Below are 22,605 nucleotides of genomic sequence, written 5' to 3'. Positions count from 1 at the left end.
TGCATCAGAACCACAGGTTAACAAACCATAAATACATTGCAGTGTTTTATGGCACCCCACTCAAATTAATCCTGACTACATATTCCAGATACATCCAGTCCTGTAGCACCTAGTCACTGATGGGGTTTATGTAAGCACCTGATCGTGGGTAGTTGGAAGATCAGGACCTGCCCATTAAGACTCAATCATGAGCCACCTTGTGTAAACCCTGGGGAGTAAATGCTTATCAGCCACCTCCTTACACCCCTGAAAGGGATATTGGCACTTGTTCACACATGGGGGAAGAGAGCAGTTCCACTGCATTGCTATTCCCTCTCTTGCACAGGAGGTGGTGGGTGGGCAGGGATGAGAAATGGATCGAGCCTTGACTTTGAGTCAAAATTCAAACCCTAGTTGGTCCTGGGGCAACTCAAGTACCTGCTGTTCCTGACTCTGAAGCCTGTGGTAACTCCACCATCTAACCCTTGGGTTGTTACAAGAGTTGCTGTGCCTTGATGGTGCAGAAGAAAGGATTGCAATCTCCATTACAAATGCAGGAGAGCTGCTGCAGCTATGGCAGCAAACTTCATTTAAGCAGCCTTAACAATATATCAGGATGCCAGTTAAAGCAAAAGTGCAACAATAGAATCCAGTACCTTTTGCCATGATCTTGGTCAGGGTGATCTACATCTGGTTTTGCTGTTGAAGTCCTTCTTTCTCTGGGAACCTGGAGGTATAAGACATGTGAGAGTTAAACTGTTCTTATCCAAACAAGGTTGGCCCATTCTTTTTTCCCCACAGTTTGGAAAGCTAAGTATCACTCTGTTATGCATCAATTATTTAAAGTACAGTTAACACCTGTAAAGTTCTTTACAATGCCAAAACATATCATCACCACTGTTGTTTTGGGAAGTCAAGTCCAGGAGCGGCTCCAGGCCCCAGCACGCCAAGCACGTGCTTGGGGCGGCATGCCGCGAGGGGCGCTCTGCCGGTCACCGGGAGGGCGGCAGGCGGCTCCAGTGGACCAAAGCTGCGTGACCAGCGGACCCTCCGCAGGCACGCCTGCAGGAGGTCCACCAGAGCCGCCTGCCGCCCTCCCGGCGACCGGCAGAGCGCCCCCCACAGCATGCCGCCGTGCTTGGGGCGGCGAAATGTCTAGAGCCACTCCTGGTCAAGTCTATTCCATACGCTGCTAAAAGAATCCCAGATTAATACAATGGAGTGGTACTTTGGAATTTAAATTCTTGCATAGAAAAAACAAGACAAACTGCTTAAACCTTAGGACAGGGACAAGTTTCCAACCTGGCTGGAAAGATCACCATCTCTTATCACGTGTCAGCACTAGAATAATGGAATTGGAGGGAAAATAAAGAGTTGTCACTAGTAGCTCTGATAAAGAAAACTAACAGGCTTCAATTTGTCTGGTGATTTTATTACTTAGGAAAGATCAGCTCAACAGCTCTGGAGAGTGACATCCTCAGTCTACAGGGGCTGTCTAGACCAGTTTCTCATTGCCCATTCACACCTTTGCCTCTGTGGACACTTTTGGTCAGATTTTTTTGGGACTAATCTTGGACTTTCCCTGGGAACTAGAATGAGACCACTAAGTTTAATAATGACAATATTTGGCCTTTATAGAGTCTTTTATATTCACAAAGCAGTATGCAAACAGTAGCTAATTATCACTGTGCCCCTGTAAGGTAGATGATATCCTCATTCTATACATGGGAAAGCAGAGAGAGAAAGGCTGATGGTTTGCTCTTCAGTGGATCTGAGCTCCCACAAACACTCACTGACTTCAATTGGAGTTAACACATTTGAAAATTAGGCCCTGAACAATTTGTTCAAGGCCATAGAACAAATCAACAGCAGAACTTGGATGAGTTCCTAACACCCCAGTCCCATATCCTGTCCAGTCACACTTTATATTAAAGATATATAGATAAGTTATGAAGGATTAAACATGATTAATAGATACTGTCTGCTGATGTGCTTATAGCTAACTATAAACCATGGTTATAAGCAACCTATTGACCTTTAGGACTCTAAAAATGTATTTAAAATATTTATTACTCATGTATTAACCCTTTATGTTAAGGGGATATTTATAAATAGTTTATAAAAGGTGATTTTCTATTGACTAGACTATGATGCTTCTTGACCAGCTCTCAGTAATGGCTTTTGTCATCTATTGACTTGGGCTAGATACGAACCAGCAACCTGGACAAAGAAAAATGCTCCATATTCCACTATTACCCATCATCTGAGCTATCTAGTTTTCCACTTTACAACAACATTTTACTATTTTAAGATGAAGGCTACTTACAGTCCTAACCGCAAAACCCCAACCAGTATTTTATAAAGCTGTGGGGGAGATATGATGTACATTAGAAGATCTCGGTTTAATCCCTAAAGTCAGGATACTGGTGAACAGGATATTTGCATTCAGTCTCAGACTTTAAGGTCAGAAGGGACCATCATGAACATCTAGTCTGTCCTCCTGCACATTGCAGGCCACAGAACCTCACCCACCCACTCTGGTAATAGACATGCCATGCAGTAGTGTAAGGATACTCACTTTATACTATGGTAACACCCTGTTAAAGGGAGATCAGATTATACAAGAATATAGTAATCTGTAAACAAAAGCTCACTTTTGTAATTATAATTTTGTCTCTGATAGTTACATGGCAAGGATTTGTAAGCTTGTTAAAACTTCCTAAATATATTGTTAAAAAAATACAAATGCAGATCTCGTTTATTATTTGGCCATTAAATTTTACTTATCCTGAGGTTCCAGGCTACTCTGATAAAAACACAAAAGCTACAAGACACTGATAGCACATACCATTTAAACAAACAAGAACTAATACATGCATACATTAGAATGAATTAACTCCAGACCTTCCAGCACTGAAACATGCTGCGTAAGCATGATCAGATACCGCACCTTTACCTGACAAATACAAGCTATTTAAATTATATTGGAAACGCCTAATTTTTTGTAATAGTAATTATAGGCTGATGACAGAAAACCCTAGTAGAAACAGTACTTTTCTAAATAGCTTCCAATTAAAACCTTTAAAATCCAGTGGCTTTTAAGTAGCATAGAGAATGTAAGAGAGCATCAGAAGAATGTAGGTCAAGATTTTCTGGAGTTACTAGGGATTCTGGAAACTTCCATTTTTGGGTGCCTAATTTAAGACATATTAAAGGGGCCCAATTTTCAGAGGGCATGTGCTAAGCACTTACTGAAAATGAATCCCTTTCAAGGCGTCTCAAGTTGGGCACCCAAAAATAACTTTTGAAACTGTCAAGCCACACTGTCAGAGTTAATATCAGAGGGGTAGCCTCGTGCCTGCATATTTATACCTGCCTCTGGAAATTTCCACCACATGGGTCTGACGAAGTGAGTATTCACCCACGAAAGCTCATGCTCCAATATGTCTGTTAGTCTATAAGGTGCCACAGGACTCTGTCGCTTTTGTCAGAGTTAGGCCAGTCTTGGCTCAGAGGAAAACAAATGACAAATTTTCTACAAAAAACCTTTACAGGTGGCAGCCCCACCAGGCTTTAATTTTCTGCTCCAGACCTTGGAAGCTCCCACCTTCTCCTTTAACTTAGTCTTATAAAATGACAGATGAATCCTTCCAACATTTTATACTTTTTTCCGCACGGAAGCTTGCCCTCCCCAAACCTTTCCTACAGTTTATAGATGGCATGAGTAGGGAAGGAAACCCTGAATAAAATATCAATGCACAGCAAATTCTTTGTGCTTCACTAAAAGCTCTTCACTACAGCCTCTGCCAAATTTCTCTTCACAGTTTTTTCATATTTAAAAATGGATTTAGCAGATTAAAATCCTCTGACAAGAAGGCTTTTTCAGTGGCATAACAAACAAGCACAGAGAGGTATGGCTTTTTAAGGCAGAAAACAAGCTTTCCTACAAGTGTCAGTTATAACTACCTTTACACCAATTATTTTGTCACATGCATTGAGGACTAAACTGAGTTTTGCATTAGAGATTACAAAATACTTCTATATACACATACCATGCAGTTTCATGCAACTATACTGCTTGAAAAATTGGTTAAACTCTTAATAATAGGCATGTACTTTGTATATAAAAAGTGTAGTAGTTCTAAAGGCTGGAAAATATGTTTGTGATTGTCAATAATTAACAATGTTCGTTTGGTGTCTGGAAGAGCACTGAGAAGACCGTCCATGCTCTGATCCTGCAAACAGATCAGTGAAAGTAAATGGGATTCAGGAACCTGCATGTATTAGGCTCTTTAGAAAATCTCAACCTAAATCTTATTAATAAATAATAATATGAATATTGTGGTAGCGCCCATGAGGCCCAATTGAGGTCCAGGGTATCATTGTGCTAGGCACTATACAAACGGAACACAAAAAGACAGTCCCTTGCCCCACATTTTTATATTCATATACACACTCTCCAGCATTTCAGCTAGTAACTATTAAAAACTGCATCCTGAAAAACATGAGTCAGTATGCTGCACAAGTACCCTGACCTATTACAAAAAAAAGATTCCAGAACAACTGGTTTCTATTTAGCTTAAATCTATTGTCAGAAAATCAAAGTGGTTTTACATTATTAAAAAAAAAAAAAGTTAGAACCACCAACTCAGAGTCCTCATTGCATAGTAGCTATTAATAATGTAAACAGCTACATTACATTCCCTAGCAAATTACTGTTTCAGGTGCACTTGCAGGCAAAACAAGTGCACCTTTGGCTGTTAGGTGTTACTGGTGCCAACCTACCTTGTAATAGTCATACAGCAATCCCAGGGCAGCTGCACTGTCTTCGTCGCCATTGATGCTCATCATGGCTTTGGTGGCTGCTGTAAGGGGATTTTCAAGGAAGGACTTCCAGGCTTCATCTTCACTGGTGTATGGACGCCTCTGGGAGTAGAGAGTGTCATTCTGAAGAACCAACACGGGCCTTTTGCTTTGGTCATAAAAATATGAATCTTTGTTACAATGCATCCAAGAAGCATATAATAAGCCTGTTTCACAAACTTTGTAACACTTAAGAATTAGTGGTCAGGTTTTTACTATGTTAATATTATGACTTAATGTGACACAATGGTTAGTCAACAGAAGGACACGGGATACAATTCTCATCTCACGTATGTCAGTGGAAATCAGGAGTAACCTCACTGAACTCAATGGAATTACATCAGTGAGATCACAAAACTATTGAAGATGATAGCTGGCCTGCTAACAAATATGTAGAATCCAAAATAGGCTAATAAATTCACAACACTTTTAATATTCTAAGACCCACGGTACTATTAGCATATTACTAAACAAAAAGATATTGTACAGCAGTAACTTGCTACTAATTCATTCAAGCTTTCTCTATGCACCATAGAGAGAATGGGTTAATGCTTTGTCATGCAAGACTAGAGAGAGTTTGCATTAACAAATACCACTGTCATGTTATAAAACAGAGTTAACTCTACTTTCCTATGTCTGACAATTCCCTCAAGACAACATATTTAATTCTTGGGGTATATTTGAAAGTTGTTAAAAGCTGCTGATTACCTGAATACTATACATGGAATGTAGCCAAAGGAGACCATAAATCAACAAGGCAGTGCAATTTTCTAGCAATAGAAGCCAAGCTGTGTATTGTATGTTTACCTTTGAGATAATCTGTGACAATGTCTTGAGAGAGAATCCCAGTGGGCTACCAGGAAAGAAAAACCACACACAATTCCACCTCTGCCCTCCCCTCCCCCCACCAAAAAAAGTGTGGGTATTACCCCCATGAAAAATAATTAGATTTGTTCAAAACATTTTGTTCTTATTGTGAAGGAGAAAACTCCAAGCACTCACACGTGTGGAAGCGGGGAGAGATGATGTTTGCAGCAAAACACAATTTTACCAGCCTAAACAAGTTAACATTTTCAATTCAGTTTTCAAAATATATGCTTCATCCACATTGGCCAGGCAGACAATGTTTAAATCATGTTAGCTTGAACTGTTTTTAAACCAGTTCAAACAGTTCCCCCATGCTTATTCCCACCCCCAGTGTGAACAGAAGCCTAGTTGATGTTTGCTACAGGTTCTTTGTTTTTCAAAAGTCAAAACAAGAGACATATCAATTCTTAACCAAAAAAAAAAAAAAAAAAAACCCCCACCACCACACAACCAACATCCCTAAGAAATAGAAACATCTTTTTTGTTGAACTTACTCCCAGGACTATTCAAAGATTGTAACATTAGAATATTGAAGGAATAAAACACTATAGTCAACTTAATAAATATCCTGCATTTATAACTCTTTTCACCTAGTAATTTTCCTAAGTGTTTTGAAAACTATGGATTTGAATCTGTAAACCCTACTCACCCAAACGGGCTCAATGACATCCTGGGGACCACTTGCATGATTTAAGGACAACTCATGTGAGTAAGGGTTTGCAGTTTCTGGATGAAGGGGGATTTATACATACACAGAGTGGATGTGTGTCAATCTGTAAAATGAGCCACCTTTGGTGTAGAGTGTAGCAAATTGGCACAGCAAGCTGCACAACAATGGGATGAGTTTGAATTTTCTCCAAGGGCACAGGGCAAACACCTACTATTTTAGAAATTACAAGGAATTTTTAGATGGCCATACAGAATGGACAGGCCCTCGGATTAAGGTCATATCAAAGACTGAACCACCTGTAGTAGCCTGCATGGAACTCATTTTATCTACCTTCTTAGAGTTGAAGGGCTGAGTCAACCTCGCTTGGATTTAAACTTGATGTTCAGACCATAAAACCATTCTCTTTCAGCAATGTGAGAAGATTCATATAGAAGAAAAAAATTAATCGAAATGGAAAACCATTCAGAATTGAACAAGCACTAAACTGAAATCCAGTAAACTCAGAAACTACATGTGTTTTTTTTTTTTGTAAGACTCGTCTCTTGTTGCAACACCCAAATAAAATGCACAATTGCCCTAAAGGTAACCTACCTCCTCTAAAAGGAGTGTAGAAAGAATTATCTTTAGAATTATCAACAAAGTGTAGGGTTTGGCAGTAACTCAATCCCTTAACAGGATTACAGGTTCTTTTAAGAAAATGAGAACATATTTATAAAAAGTCAGTCAAACATGTGTTTTTCTGACGATAGACCTGTGATGAGTTTTAGGTTTCGATATGTATATTGGCCGTGATCTGTGCATAAAGTACTGGATGCTATTAGCAAGTTTTGAAAATAAGTCTTCTATTGTGCATTTAAATACTTGAAAAAAAGTTGATTTGTTTTCTGCTTTACCAAACTGTAAATTGGTAGGAAAACCTTACAGGAATGTGTGTTCTCTGCACTGTAGTGATATTGTGCCAGTACTGATCTCATGTCACTTATTCCTGCAATATTTTCCTACTTTTTGTGCGTGTGCGCGCGCACAATTTGTTCATGCAGTAGAACCTGTTCTTTCTGACTTTGCTAATCTGCAAACCCAATAATTCTCGCTCAAAAGAAAAAAAATCCCATTGTCACAAAAGCACTCTACTATTGAGTAAATGGATTTATTGTTATTTGTCTTACAGCACCAACCCTATGCTCTGTGTAACAAACACAGAGATAAAGAGAGTCTGTGCCAATGAGTTTACAGTCCAGAAGACAGAGTGAGGTTTAGACATGGGGCTGTTAGGTCTCATCTCCCTTGGGGAAACGCTCAACAAAATTCCCTAGGATTGAGAGGGCCTTAATGAGGTCTCCCATTTTTAAAGACGTTTACTTTTATAAAGTAGCATACAGCCCACTTACTAGAATAATGACAACTTATAAAAGACCCAGCCTACAACTGACCAAGTAAACAAAGCATATTGTAATACATTCAGACTTACATTTGCCAGTTTATCAAGTTTAAAAAAAAGGTAGTCATTTGTAATGAGTCTCCAGGTCAAAATTGAGAATTAGCAAGGTTCTCTCTCTCTCTCTGTACTTATCCGGCACCCATCACCCTATTTGGCCACCCTGAACAATTTTGAATAATTACTATTATTCATATTATTATAGCACCAATGAGCCCTCATCATGGACCAGGACCCCATGGTGCGAGGTTCTGTATACACAAACAAGTAGTGTGCGATACATACATACACGTCTAGAGAGCTAATGATAAAGGTTACCAATGTATTTGCAAATCAGTTTGAATTCAACTACTAGCATCCAACACTTAAAGCACAAATATGTTCTAATAGAAACATCTACACTTTGCAGTACTATATTGTGTTGTTTATAAAATATACCGTAAAAAACCTAGACAGCTGAACATGAGTTTTTGGTAAATACCCTCCTATGAAGTGAAATCGTATTCCTGTTTAGTAGTTAGATTGTCAAAATTTAGAGCTAGTAGTAACTGAATGACTGATAGATCTCAAACCACTAACAAGGACCTCAGAATATCTCACAAAGAAACCCTGTACATATTTGATTGATTGGCTGATTAGCATTACTGGAACTTGTAACAAACTGCCATACAGAGATTAAGCATCAAATTAATTTTGGAACGTCTGACATTATACATACATGCACATTTCTCTCTCAGAAAGCAGGCGCATTCCACATGTCATAAGAAGCACTGTTGTAAATATCAAGCATACATTGCAAATTTGAGAACAGAGATTTAAAGCACACATTCTTATATTTTAAATTTTATAACATGTTCATAACTTTTACAAACTTGAGTTTTTAAATAGATTTTGGTGGGGAAAAAGCATTTTAAAAGTAATTTTAGTACTGCCCTGTATTCCATATTCTTGAATGGAAAACAACCTACATTATCCATGCTGCAAATGCTACATGAAATCATAGAATCACAGAACTGGAAGGGAACTCGAGAGGTCACCTACTGCAGTCCCCTGCACTTGTGGCAGGATTAAGTATTATCTAGATCATCCCTGACAGGTGTTTGTTTAACCTATTCTTAAAAATCTCCAATGATAGAGATTCCACAGCTTCTCTAGGCAATTTATTCCAGTGCTTAACCACTCTGACAGTTAGTAAGTTTTTCCTAATGTCCAACCTAAGCCTCCCTTGCTGCAATTTAAGACCATTGCTTCTTGTCTACCCTCAGAGGTTAAGAAAAACACATTTTCTTCCTCCTCCTTGTAACAATCTGTTACATACTTGAAAACTGTTATGTCCCCTTTCAGGCTTCTTTTTTCCAAGACTAAACAAACCCAGTTTTTTCAATTCCAAGCAATTCTGAAGTATTTCGCTGTAACTAAAAATTAATTATTTATATTTAATCTGTGTATTGCACATACAGTAAGGACCTGTCCAAGTGTCTGCCTATATACAAGACTACCCTTGCTCCACCACAGCACCTACTTGCACAGAGCAAATAGTGACTATGACTTTATAACATACAGGCACAAAGACAAGGTCTCTGCTCCCAAAGAGTTTACAATATAATATTTTGGACTTCTGAAAATGGTAAAGATCGTTAGATTTTCCAGCTGACATTGCTAAAAACACCAGATTACCTGGGGAAGTCCATTTTTCCAGTAGCGTGGGTTTCATAAAAATCCATCAGATCTTGGTCCTACAGCATATAAGAAGCTTGTAGTATTTTAAAAGACAGTTTTTACAAATCTGTGCATCAAGGTCTAACACTGCCAAAGGCCAAGCCCAGGAAATCTCTTTAAATTAGAGCAACAATGTTCAAGTCATTAAAAAAACCCTAGGTGTGCCTCAAATAATGATGTCCCAGTTAACGCTGCTCTCACTTCCCAGCCCTTGTTCTTAAATCTTCAAGAGGAGAAAAAGGCAGCACACAGCAATTCGGTAAGATCCTGCATTAGAAAAGCCCGTCGGAACAAGTGTTGTGGGCGGGGTAAATGTCTACAGCCCCCTATGCACTTCTGAAGGCTGAGAGGCTCCTCCTTACAGACACCGACTGATTATTCGCCGCACTCAGCATTTAAAGAGAAGTGGAGGAGGAGGAGGAGGAAGAAGATGATGGTGACCAACGCCTCAGTACAGGTGTCGAGTTTCAAAGCCGGACTGTCTTCTCGATAGTTTGATTATAACGAAGTGGGGGAGAGAAGAGAGAGATTCCAAAAAACAGAGCACTAAACTAAACTTCAGACACGGGATGATCCTGGTGACCAGCTGATCCTTGCAGATTCCCCGGCAGCAAGCGGGCCATTCGAGATCCCGGCGCTGCACGCAGACAGGGAAGGGGGTGGATGGGTCCCAAAGATGCAGGCTAAAGCTCGGAGGCCACTACAGAAACCTATGGGCTAAGTCAGAAGTGACACCCCCCCACCCCCCCGGGCGGAAGACGTGAGATTTCCCTCTGCCAGAAATCAACGCCTGGCTCCGTGGTTACTATTACCCGATCCGCGCCTGGCGAGTGCTTTATTTAAGCAGGGGGCGGAACGGGTTCGGAAAATCGACAGGGGGGATCTCGGCGGATTTAACGCCAGAGCTTCGATTTACACCAGGCAGCTCAGAGAGGGGAGAGCCTGACCCTGGGGCCATCCGCCGGCCCTACGCGGGACAGCGATACACCCGCACGCCCGGAGGCCCCGCGCTGCACTGGGAAGGCGGGGTCCGTGGAAGGAGAAAGGGGGGCAGGCGCTAGGCTCTGGCTGAAGTGTCCGTACCTCGCCCCCGGCAGCCGCAGGACCAGGTGCTCCGGAGTCTGCCAACGTACAAACACACACAACCCCGCTCGTGGGGGACACCCCAAGGATCTGCTCAGCGCCCCCCTCACCGCTTGCGTCCGGCCGGGCCGCTTGAAAGGAGCGGGACTATTTCCCCAAGGGCCGAGCAGGGTCAGGTGCCCGGCTACGGGGCACCCACCCCAAATCCATCAGCAGGGAGAGGCTGACGCCAACCCCCAGTCACTCCAGCGGCTGCTGCCACCCCCTCCTAGGGATCCTGCAGTGCTACACGGACAGCCACCTTCAGCTGCTTCTCCCGAGCCTCCTCCCCCAGCACCCGGCCCGCAGGAGCCCGCAAGACAGGGCGAGGATCCCCAGTCGGTGGAAAGAGACGGGCAGCAGCGCCGGTCGGACCTGCCCAGACTCTCTCTCCTGCTCGCTCACTTACTTGTCGTAGTCTTGTGTCATGTCTGGCAGCCAGCGGGTGGCAGAACTGGCCCGGCGGGTTGGGACGCTGGCTGGCTGGCGGCGGCCCGGGCACTGGGGAGGGGGCTGGAGCCAGAGCAGCGCGCAGCCTGCCGCACAAACGGGTTTTGTCGGCTTTTCTGGCTAGCTTAGGTGGCTCTGGGATCCGCAGGTGGATCGCACCTGTGGGCCGCTGCCCATTGGCTTGCAGAGTTCCCTTGGGGGCGGAGCCTCAGTCGCCCAACTCCCCAGGGAGACGCCTGATTAGGCGCCTCGAGGGAAGGGCGGGGTTTGGCAACGTTGCGGGTTCTAAAGAGAATCTCGGCCGCCAGAGGCTGAGACCGCGCTTGCTGGGCAGGTGCCTGTTGAGCTCCAGACGCCCTCCGAACTGCACCCTCCCCTCCCACCATGGCAGCACCCATGGGACCCTAAATCGCGGCCCGCCCCACCCCCTTTACCCCGACCTGCTTCTACTACAGCCTCAGCAGCGACCAGACCCGAGCTGGAGAGAAGCAGATGGTGCGGGTCTTGTACCTTTTGTTACAACACAGGTGAAAAGACACCCAAGTATGACAGAAATTGGGAAGTGGAAGAGTCAGCTAGGCCCTGAGGCTGCTAGGCAAGCACTGGCTGCTGCAGCATAGGCCTAGTTCCAGTCCCAAGTAGGAATTGCTTATATTAAACTATAAACTAAGTGAGTTATGATTCTTTATTGTCCACCTTTCCTCTGAACACTGGGATCACTCTTGTTATAGAGGGGAATTCTCCTGTGGGCAAGTCACTTTTCCACTGCACAACACAATGGAACCATCTCTTAACTAGAGGCTTGCTTTAGTCCACCTTAGTATCTGTATGTTACAAAGTATAGGAAGTATTTGGGCACATCTCTCTCTCTCTTGAACAATTTCAGTAGCTTGTTACCACAATGTTTTCTGAAATTTCCCCCCTACAGCACTACTGTAGCTCAAATCTGGCTTGAACATACTGAGTCTTCTTGTCTTCACTAGAACGTTAAATTGTGCTAACACAGCTTTTAGAACAGGACCTTTCAAACACAATACTAAAGACAACATTTACAGGAACCTTCATATCAGCTGGTAGGGGATAAATGCTGCTAGGAGCCTGTCTACCAGTGAAGACAACTGGAGTAGTGAACACCATCTACACTTTATCAACTCTTTCACTAGAACAAGTAGCGGTAGGTAAATTATGGAAAATATTTAGCGACAATGCAGCGTAAGTGGATACAAAGCAAGCACTGAAACATCTTTTCTGAGAAAAAAAAGACAGTTGTTATTCTGATCTCTACGACTGGTTTCAAATCCAGCATGTTGCCTTAGCCTTCAATGCAGTAATTTCAGATTTACAGTAGTGTAAATGATTTGGACCAGAACAGCCTGTTTCATGGCCTCTCACTCCCTCAAGGGGCAGTGCCCACCTAGCTTGTGTGGGGAGGTGAAATCTCCTCATCCCCTTGAGCAACCCCTTCCAGGAACCCCAGAGATGGTGTTGAAGAGCTCTGGAGTGGCAGGTTGATCCAACAGAGGGCTTTTGGAGATGGTATCACTTAATGGCATGTTCCTGGTGGATACAGGTAAGGTTCCCTTTAACATTAGACACTTGCTGGTATGAAGTTTTGTCAAGCTATACATAAGTATGCATGCACATACATGCACCCCCCACCCCAGCCAAACTCATTCTTATGTCATAAAAGACAAGAGAATATATAGCTTTCTGGGACAGGGTCTGTCTCTTCCGTGTAGAATGAAGCCCCAAATACAAAGACAGTCCCTGACTGGACGAGGTTCCCAAGGCACTACTGCAATTTCTAATAAATAAATTTCTCTCATTGCACATTGGTTCCCATTCTTCCCCCTCACTCCACCTTAGCCTCATAGTCATTTATTTTTCTGCATTACTTCCCTGCATAGAATAAATTAGTCTAGAGAAGATCTAAGAGACAAGAAATGTGTGTGAACTCTGCACATACTGACGAATCATATTGTAACCAAATGCAATTACACACACCCATCACAGAAGACTGCTAACAGAACTTTTTTGGCACAGGAGAAGGGAAAGTTTAAGACAGAACTAGAACTGCAGCAGTGATAGCTTCAAAGCCTTCTTGGGTTCCACCATTAATGCAAACAACCAAATGTATCTATACACCCAAAAAGGTACAAACATCACCTCTGATACTGTGTCTACACTGCACACCTTGCAGCAGCACAGCTGACAAAATAAAACCACCCCTAACGAGGAGTGGTAGCTTTATCAGTGGGAGAGTATCTCCTGCTGACAAAGCACTGTCCACACTAGCGCTTTTCGTCAGTAAAACTTTTGTGAGTACGGAGTGTGTTTTTTTCACATACCTGACCAACATAAGTTTTACCGACAAAAGTGAAGTGTACACATAGCTTTAAGATATTTCAGGCTGTCCTGAAGGAGTAGAGGAGGGAGACTGCTAGTTTGGGTTATAAGTATAATGAAACTCATGCAGCAATAATGCTATGAGTCATCCGTCACAGGGCCGTCCTTAGGCATACGCGGCTGCGTAGAGCACCAGAAAATTTGGGGCACCACTGGGACCAGGGATGGCCTTTTTGGGGTGTGCAGTCAGGGTAGGTGCACTGGCCCGGCCCAATGCTCCATGCGCTGGTTCCTCTCTGGCCCAGCCCCCCGCAACCAGCTGCTCTCGGCTGGTGAGCCTAGGGTTGCCTTCTCCCTGCCTCCTCCCCCTCTGCCCACTTGCTACTCTTGGCGAGCCGAATGGCAGCTGAGGGTTCCTGCCAGTGATGGGGCGGAGAGGAGCTCTCAACCTCTGCAGCTCTGCTCTGGCCTCCCCTCTCCCCTGCCCCCCAGAGGTTCGTGCCACTTGGTGGTGCGAGGGAGAGGCTCGGCGGCAGGCCCAGGGGTTTCTGGTTGCCGTGCCGCGGACAGCTGGGTGCCCCCGTGGCGTGGCCCCTGCCTCCTCCCTGCACTCTCAGGCCCCTACTGGGCCTGGGACAGTGCTGGTGGGAGGGTGCTGTACATGCAGTTCCTCCCCTCCCCCCACCCTGTGCACCCGCCCCGGTGGAAGCTGGGGAGCATGGTGTTCCTGGACCTTGCTGGGCAGGAGGCAGCACCAGCACCCAGTGGATGGACACCCTGACCAGTGGGTGCTCCTTGTTCCAGGTAAGCCACCTCAGCCTGGGCCCCACGGAGCAACTGGAGACCCAGTTCCCCCATCCCCATCCCCCCCACCAGCAGGGCGGCTTGTCCCTTTCCCACTGGGCTGTGGCAGCATCTACACCATACAAAGCTTGGTGTGTGTTGGGAGGGGGGATGGGGAAGACATAGTCCCTCAGCATTATAGTGTGCTTAATTTGTTTAAACTGGTTTTAATAAAGTGCATATGGCAAGTTTTCCAATACTATAAGCTTATGTTTGTGTTGCTAAGAGCAAGTCAGGCTTAGGGGTACCAGTTTAATAATACTGCGTAGGGCCTTGTAAATCCTAAGGACGGCCCTGATCCATCAAGATGCTTCAGATAGCTACTGTAATTTAAAAGAATGCACACTAAGGTCTCTCTCTCCCAGGGTAAAAATCCCTACACTACTTTAAGGAATGTACTCCAAAATAAAACCCATAGAAAGACAATTCAATCAACCAAAGGAAATATGAAACTGAAGGGAACAAATCCTCACTAAGGGCCTGCCTCTGGAATGTTTTTACCTTCCTCTGCTTCCATTGGCTCTTTTGAAACTAGCATTCTAGCAACCAACATTTTCATGAGCAGCAAAACATCTAATATCTTGATAAGTACTGTAATCTAATTTAGACTCTGTCCTATCAAAGTAAATGGTAAACTGCTTTAGATGGTCCTTTGTGCCACAAAATAAAAGTCTGCTTTATTTTTAAAAAATACATACAAAAATATTCCGCTTTTGCAGCCCAGAATAAACAGAAGATAATTCCCTACTTTCTCTGTATAGCTGATAAACTAGTATCCAACTATATAATACAATGCTGGATATTTCTTTGAAAAATCTGCGTTGGTTCGTTTCTAGTATAAATCACAAAAGCAACTCAAAGTTAGAAGCATAGGGAGAGATTTCAAACTTTCTTAGGTATTGTATATTTTTGCACTGCTCACTTCTGTCTTGAAGTTCCTGGGGGTGCACAGATGCAAATTTCATTTGAGTCTATTCTTCCTGTAGTGCTTATGCATAACCCTTAATAATAAATAATAATAATAAACATACCACCACACTTGGCAGACTTTATATGGGCTCAATTCAGGCATGGTGTGGGAGCCACACCCCTGAAGTCAGGCGTCACCCTATTTACATTAGGTCTGAATTGCTAAAATCCCATTGAAGTGTCACACATGTTCTGCATTTCTTTCCAAACAATGTTTATCAGGTTTTTTGTTTTTAAACACTTTAAATAGAAGTTCCTGCCTTTTTAAAAGGCACTGCTCTTCTTGCCCATTGATTCATTGATAACAGTCCACTTTGGCTACATCTACACTTGGAGCCTGGGTCTGATTCCCAGCTCAAATAGACACTGGCACTATTGAGCTAGTGCACTAAAAATAGTAGTGTAGCTGCAGGAGCATGGCAGCGGTGGCATGGGCTAGCCATCCCAAGAACATTTCCATGAGGTCCAGGCAGGTCATACTTGCAATGACTAGCCCTTGCTGCCACTGCTGCTGCTACCGCAGCTACACTAATATTTTTAAGCAGGCTTGTTCAGTCAGAGCTAGCACAAGTATGTCTACTGGAGCTGGGAATGACACCACTAGCTCCAAGTATAGACATAACCTTAGTGATATTGCAATAATTTCAGTGGTGAGGAGACATAATGGTACAAACCTGCCAGTCACAAGCTAGACTTTGTAATACCATTGTAAATACATCTCTGATGTCACTAACAGGACTGCACAAATCACTGAATGCAAGAGGCCCAAGCGGATGTTTGCAATGGGGTTACATTGTGGAGACATGGTCCTGATTCTCTACTATCTTCCATCTTGTAAAGTCATTTACACTTGTGCAAAGTGGCATATAGCTGTACCACTCTGACTGCACAGCAGTTTGAAAGGAGACTCTCTGCCTTGTGTTGATTGGCTGTTTGCTCCATCTCCCTCCCTCACACAATCCCTGCACCTCAGCCTCATTCCACTCTTGCCCCTCATACCTTCTTTACTTCCTCCCCTCTGTTTTCCCCTGTCCTGTCCCTTTCATCACCCTTGCTTCACTTTCCCCTCTCTTTAGAAAATCCTCTCCTAACTGAACCCCTCCAAAAGGAAAAACATAAAAGAAAAATTGTGGAATTTACTTGCCATTTGCTGCCATCACACTGATCACCCCACGTCTGTCTTGCCTATTTAAATTATAAGATCTTTTGGGTAGGGAATGTCTACAAATGTGTTTGTACAGTGCCTACCACAATGCGGCACTACCCTAATGAACAAAAAATAATAAAATGTTATACTAACTTTGAAAAGGTGTCAATGCCTCCACAAGGTGCAAGGCAGTGGAGAATCAAGCCCAAGGTGCTTTATATAAAATCTGTATGACAACAAAGTCCCTGTCCATAGGACAGATCCCATGTTTGGGGTTAGCAATGTAGGTGTCTATAAAAAGTGATAACTTTCCCCCAAACTACTTTACAGAAAATAGGAAGGATTTCAGCACTCTGTACAATCTGTCTCTCTAACTCTTTAGCAAAAACTTCTTTCCCCTTCCTGCAACAGGCTCACAAGGTTCCCCGTGGCCCCTGGTTTGGAAAAGGGAGGAGACCCTGACTTTGGATCCCAATTCCCCTCATAGCTAACCCCAAGAAAGGAGGGAGAAGTGCCCAAGAGCTGAAGTTCCGACAAAACTGGGAAATAAGTGAGTGCAAAGAGAGAAAGGAGGAGGATTAAATGAAAAGTCAGATAAGGAGACTCAGGGAATGTGGAGAGGGCAGTTGGGATGGGACAGAGAGAGCACCCAGGGTAAGAAAGAGAGAGGAGAAAATAATGAAGAGGGAAGAGATGGACAAATGTGGGTAAAAAAATAAAATAAAGGGGAAATATAGAAAGTATGAAGAAAGAATTGGAAAGTAATGGAATAAGTTTTCTTTTCACTTCATTTATATCCCTCCATGCTAAGCTATGTTTTATAGGCATCCTTTAAGGAGCTGATTGGTTATTTAAATAAGTATTCACACACCCACAGCTGAAATAGTTGCCATTTTTTTCCAGACTGAGTCAGACGCTAGGAGGCCAGGCTCCACCAGTCTAAATTAGACATAAGACCGAAAAGGGGTATAATACAAAGTCATTTGATATTCATTTGGCTCACATTTTATATATATATTTTTTGTTACTTCATCTTAAGGTCTAGAGCTCCGTATACAGGAAAGAATTTGGCACATACTGGAAAGAATTTGGCATACTAACCACTAGGCAGTCCTATTTGCAGTCCCTTTAAACACTCTTCCTATCCATGCATAAAAGTGCTCCCACCTTTGCATTGGTGTTTCAGCTGAACTTAGGATAAGACTTGCTTTGTGCAAATCTAACTACCACATGGTCCTCCACTGTGTCAGTATGGATGGAGATTGTATCATTGGGGCTGCTCCATCAGCTGTCTTTTCACAGTACTCTAGTCACTATTTAGTGTTCCTGCCTAATCACCTCACACGGTTGAGTTGGCCAGAGGCCACATAACTGTACAAACAGATAGTGCTGCACACTACAGATCTCAGTTGCAAGTCATTTGCACAATGAACAATTTTTGCCCCAATCTTATATTGGGATGGCTCATCTTACTAGGCTGATGCTCAGGCACTGGTGTCAATCTAGGGAGAGGAGATCCAGAGCCAGTTGAAAAAAATAATGCTCAATACTCTGGAATGTGACCATTTAGCCAAGCAACAGGCAGGAATGGGCATCATCAGGAGCATCAAGCCATTCTGTAAGATGACAAAAAGGGTCTGGATTTCATGACCTCAAGGTCCCCTCCAGTCCTACATTTCTATGATTTTATGATTCTATGAAAAGGACCTGAAGTCCAGCTCATGACTATAATCATCAATCAGGACTGGAGTGGGTAACTTATCGATTGTTTGAGATGCTGGATTAAATCCCAGGATCCATCTCTCCATTCTACTACAGTGGTTCTCAAGCACAGGTCCAGGGCCCCTTAGGGGGCCACGAACAGGTTTCATAGGGTTCACCAAGCAAGGCCAGCACTACACTCACTAGGGCCCTCAGCAAAACGCTGAAGTCCCACAACATGGGGCTGCAGCCCAGGGCCATGAGCTCCCCACATGGGGCTGAAGCCAAAGGCTGAACCATGTAGCTTCGTGGGGGGCCCTGTGGCATGGGGCCCCGTGGCATGGGGCCCCAAGCAACTGCACTGTTTACTACCCCCTAACACCGGCCCAGGCTTTTATATGCAGAAAACCAGTTATTGTGGCACAGGTAGGCTGTGGAGTTTTTATAGCATGCTGCGGGGGAGGGGGGGGGGAGAGGGGGGAGGGACACTCAGAAAGAAAAAGGGTGAGAACCCCTGTCCTACTAGATGCCATGGAAACACCTTGTGGTCTGATCAGTAGGGATGGGCAGCCCAGGTGGATGACAAGCCAGAACAGATGATGCCCCTTACACTGCTGCATTCGCAGAATTTCCAGACAGATCCAAAATTCTAGCTGTAAACTGCACAGACCCACAATCCTGCCCATGGCAGCTGAGCTGGTTTAACAGGAGAAAGAACCAGGGGCTGAGCAGTTATATAGCTTTTTGATATCCCATATACCGCTGGGAGCTGATTTTTCATATTTGGGGGCAGGGGAAGAGTTTTCCTGGTTCTTATGAATGTTGCCATTAGCATCTGTAGAAAGGACCGCTACAGGGTCATGACAGAAGCATTCACCTATCCTCTACTCTACTAGCCTCGCTCTACCTCTTATTTCTTTCTACCTCTCATTAGTGCAGTGGGAAAAGCTGGTTCCTGCACACCTGTTTCAATTTTCAGAGTCTTGCATCTCCTTCGGCTCTTCTTGCTGGCTGCATGGCCAGTGTTCCGAGTCAGGGCAGAAGTGCTGAACTCAACATACACAGTGGCTGGCTGAGCTATGTCACATGTCCAGACTCAGAATGGTGGACAAATGAGGGGTGGAGGAAAATCAGAAAACAACACAGCAGCTGAAACAGGAGAAAACAGGAGAGTTCTATTGGAAGAAAATCATCCATAGGGTACTATGGCCAGAGCACAAGTTAAATTTCATCTGTTGGCCCACATACCAGCCTACTCACCTAGATAGTACATATGACTCTTACCTACCTGAAAACACATTTCATTCAGTCGAAACAAAAGATGCATAAAAAGGCAGTCCTAAACAAATACAGTCTGTGTCACTAATGTTTTTAAAGCAGCACAAGACACATGTAATAATCAAGCTGATGGGTGGCTCACTCAAGCCAGGAGTGGTAGGGAAAAAAAAGACAACAAGCTAAGTGAGATATCTACTAATTCCAGGCCTTAATTTGCCCCAGTTACTCCAGTTAGTCTATGGATCTCCACAAGTACTGCCCTCCACCAAATCACCACTACTGCTGGAGATGCCTCACAAGTACCTTTTGGGAGCTTCAGCAGAAACCTTATTTGCCGAGCAAGGAAACAACAGAGTTTATTCAGACTTCCATTTTGAGAATGGGATTTAGGGGACTCTTCCAGGGGATTAAGGGAGTTTGATTTATTCTCAAATTATGCCAGGCTTTCCAAAATCTCCCACAAGCCACTGCTTTGGGAAGCTGTGCTGTGGGCTACAAACAATGTGATTACAACTATGAACATCACGGGTGGTAGAAAACAAACCTGAACCAGCCTGGCTTGCCTTCACACTGTACCACTGACACATACACTGGTGCTAACCCACCAGTTAAATGCCCTACTGTAGACCACGTTAGCACCAGAAGAGAATAGAGTCAATTTTTATATGACTATATTTGGAGAATGGTAAAAGCTTTTTTAAAGTTCAATTAATAAATTGTTTTCAATGGGTTTGTGTAACTAAATGACTATTAGTTGAACATTGTCAAGTGTTTGAACTGAGACAGGCAATTAAGTGGAGGTACAATTCAAATTTTCTCAAATTCCTTTGAGAGTCATAAGGTTCCATTCAAAAAATAAAAGATTTCCCATTATATAATGTTTGCAAGTAAATCTTGATAGAGGCTCAGACAGGGTAACACTTTGTGTATTCATTTGCTCTTTCTTTCTTAGCTAAGTCAACAGAAGGGCAAGTTGAGTTCTGTGAATTCTTCTAAGTCATGAGGTTATATTTGCGTTCCTGGAGCTGGAAACATGCATTAATATACAATAATACACAAAGCCAGGGCATACATATGTACCAGAGGGGAAGAGGAGATAAGTTTTAAAGTACTCACAATCTCATGGAGATCAATAATTAATAACTTTATACTGTGAAAGACAAAGTTGCTAAATAGTTTAGTGCATTTTAATCTATGCACTGTAAAATGTTCATTCATCTTTTAATGATAAAGGTCAAAAGCAGGTATCAATTATTTTCATTTGTATAATTTCCCCTTTTCAAGTACCTAAAGTAAAGAGCAAAACAAGAAATGATGACTTTCCTTGAATGTTGTTAGCAAATGATTATAAAAAAAAAAGGATGTAACAAAAACAGAGCGAATAAGTAGTTAAAGCTGCTGGGTTGAGGTGGACACCCTAGCCTTGGGCTATCCAGCCCCAGTTGTCTGCTTAAGAAATGTGGCTCCACCTCAGCGCAGTGTTGACTGGACTCAAAGTAGTTGTGTCCCAAGAGAGCACAACTACACTTGAGTGAAGATTAAGTCACCCTGTGGTTCATCAGCTTGTTGTTAACTATCATTACACCAACTAAATGTTGATTGATTAAACTGGATGGTACTGACATCAAGCACATTAGAGGCACACCCTTTACTTTTAAATCTGACTCTTACCCCATGTGTCCAGGACGCACAAACTGCTTGGTGATGAATTGCAAGCTTTATTTCTGTTTATTAAAGCACAACTTTAATTTATTCCAACATCTAAGGGTGCATTGTTACATTCGTAGATTGAGTATGCACATAGTATTTTTACCACTACAGTAGTTTTAAAAGAAAGCTATGTCTGTAATTAAGCATATTTAGTCTTGCAAATGAAGTTAAATACAGCCTTTCGAATTACTTTAAATACTATGACTCTATATGGTAAGGTGTCTTTTAGTTAGTGAACTTGAAACAAATGATAAATACTATAGATTTCCACTAATAAAAGGATAAGTAGTTTACAATTAAGGCAATGTATAAAAGGAGAAGGTCTTTCAAACTTTTTAAAAAAGTGACAAGGACACTTACATTATTCTTTAACAAGAATTTAACTTCTAATAAAAATAGCAACTGGGGCTGCGTATCTCATAACCACATCAGATATTTCTTCCAAAAGGCCTAAAAACTCTAGGATGAGTCAACATAGATAACAAATCTTAAAATCTAAACAAAAATTGGAGCACTAAAAACACATGCATGAAATTTATCTCCGAGTCAATTTACATATAAAATCATCAGGATTGGGTCTCTCTCTTTATACCTGTCTGACGTGCCCAGTACAATGTCTATTTCGATCTTAGATATGCCTAAGGCACCTAAGCACTCTAACAAGTGTTATGAATCATTGAGTATGAATGAACACAAGTCACATCTCAATCTCCTCCCTCCCCCTCAACACACAGTTCTTTTTGTTGTTGTTGGCACTGGATAATCTCCCTAGTATCAGAGCATGTCACAATCTCAAACCTACTACTCTGACTCCCTGTTTGTTTTAAGACTACCCTAAGTTTCAGATTTTTGTTTCCAGGTAGCAGGATACCTCGTCCACTGACCTTCTGCTCAGTTTTGAATGAATCTCCCCCTTGGTGTGCAAGACTTTCCAGGTGCTTTCTGTGACCTAGCTCTGACTGCCTAACCATTTTTGGGCTCCTCTCCCTGTGATCTTCACAGTTTGACTGTTGCTTTTTCACTTGGTTCCAGACAGTTAAGGTGGTACATCTCCATTTCTACAACCCACAAGATCCATTCTGAGTCTTCAGATTTCAACTTTATAATTTTATTTAAACTATGACTGATCATAAAAACCCTTTCAGAAAGGACCTGACCATCATATCTAGAGAGGACCCACTGCACTGGCCACCTTCTGGGATTACCTTACCACTGCAGCCTGGCTCCTTGCTCATGAGAGAAGTTGGAAGCTCTTTAAGATTATGTATATACAGTAACTAGATACCTGTGGCTGGCTCCGGCTGCAGGGCTGTTTCATTGCTGTGTAGACTTCTGGGCTCAAGTTGGCTCCCAGGCTCTAAGATCCTGTGGGGTGGGAGGATCCCAGAGCTCAGGGCTCCAGTCTACACAGCAATGAAAACAACACCGCAGCCCAAGCCCCACAAGCCCAAGTCAGCTGGCATAGGCCAGCTGCAGGTTTTTCTTTGCTGTGGAGACAAACCCTCC

General features: G+C 43.0%; 1 protein-coding gene across 6 annotated transcripts in view; it reads right to left on the bottom strand.

The window, feature by feature from the left end:
* Window positions 1-22,605, bottom strand: part of GRHL1 (grainyhead like transcription factor 1) — an 86,811-nt gene that overhangs the window by 62,003 nt on the left and 2,203 nt on the right. For 2 of the 6 annotated variants that reach the window (XM_039530305.1, XM_039530304.1), the window contains exons 1-4: window positions 11,065-11,296; window positions 9,492-9,550; window positions 4,765-4,951; window positions 636-706 (exon numbers count right to left, since the gene is read on the bottom strand). In XM_039530305.1, coding sequence (XP_039386239.1) covers window positions 636-706; window positions 4,765-4,951; window positions 9,492-9,538 — 305 coding nt within the window. In that variant the 5' untranslated portion in view covers window positions 9,539-9,550; window positions 11,065-11,296. Of the gene's footprint in view, window positions 1-635; window positions 707-4,764; window positions 4,952-9,491; window positions 9,551-11,064; window positions 11,297-22,605 lie in introns of those variants that run through there. The other 4 variants (XM_039530307.1, XM_039530306.1, XM_039530308.1 and 1 more) reach the window with 4 other exon arrangements.

This window comes from Mauremys reevesii, linkage group 3, assembly GCF_016161935.1.
Source record: "Mauremys reevesii isolate NIE-2019 linkage group 3, ASM1616193v1, whole genome shotgun sequence".
In the NCBI taxonomy this organism is placed as follows: Eukaryota; Metazoa; Chordata; order Testudines; family Geoemydidae; genus Mauremys; species Mauremys reevesii.
The sequence above is the reverse complement of the archived record's forward strand: the minus strand, read 5'-3'. Positions and strand labels throughout refer to the sequence as shown.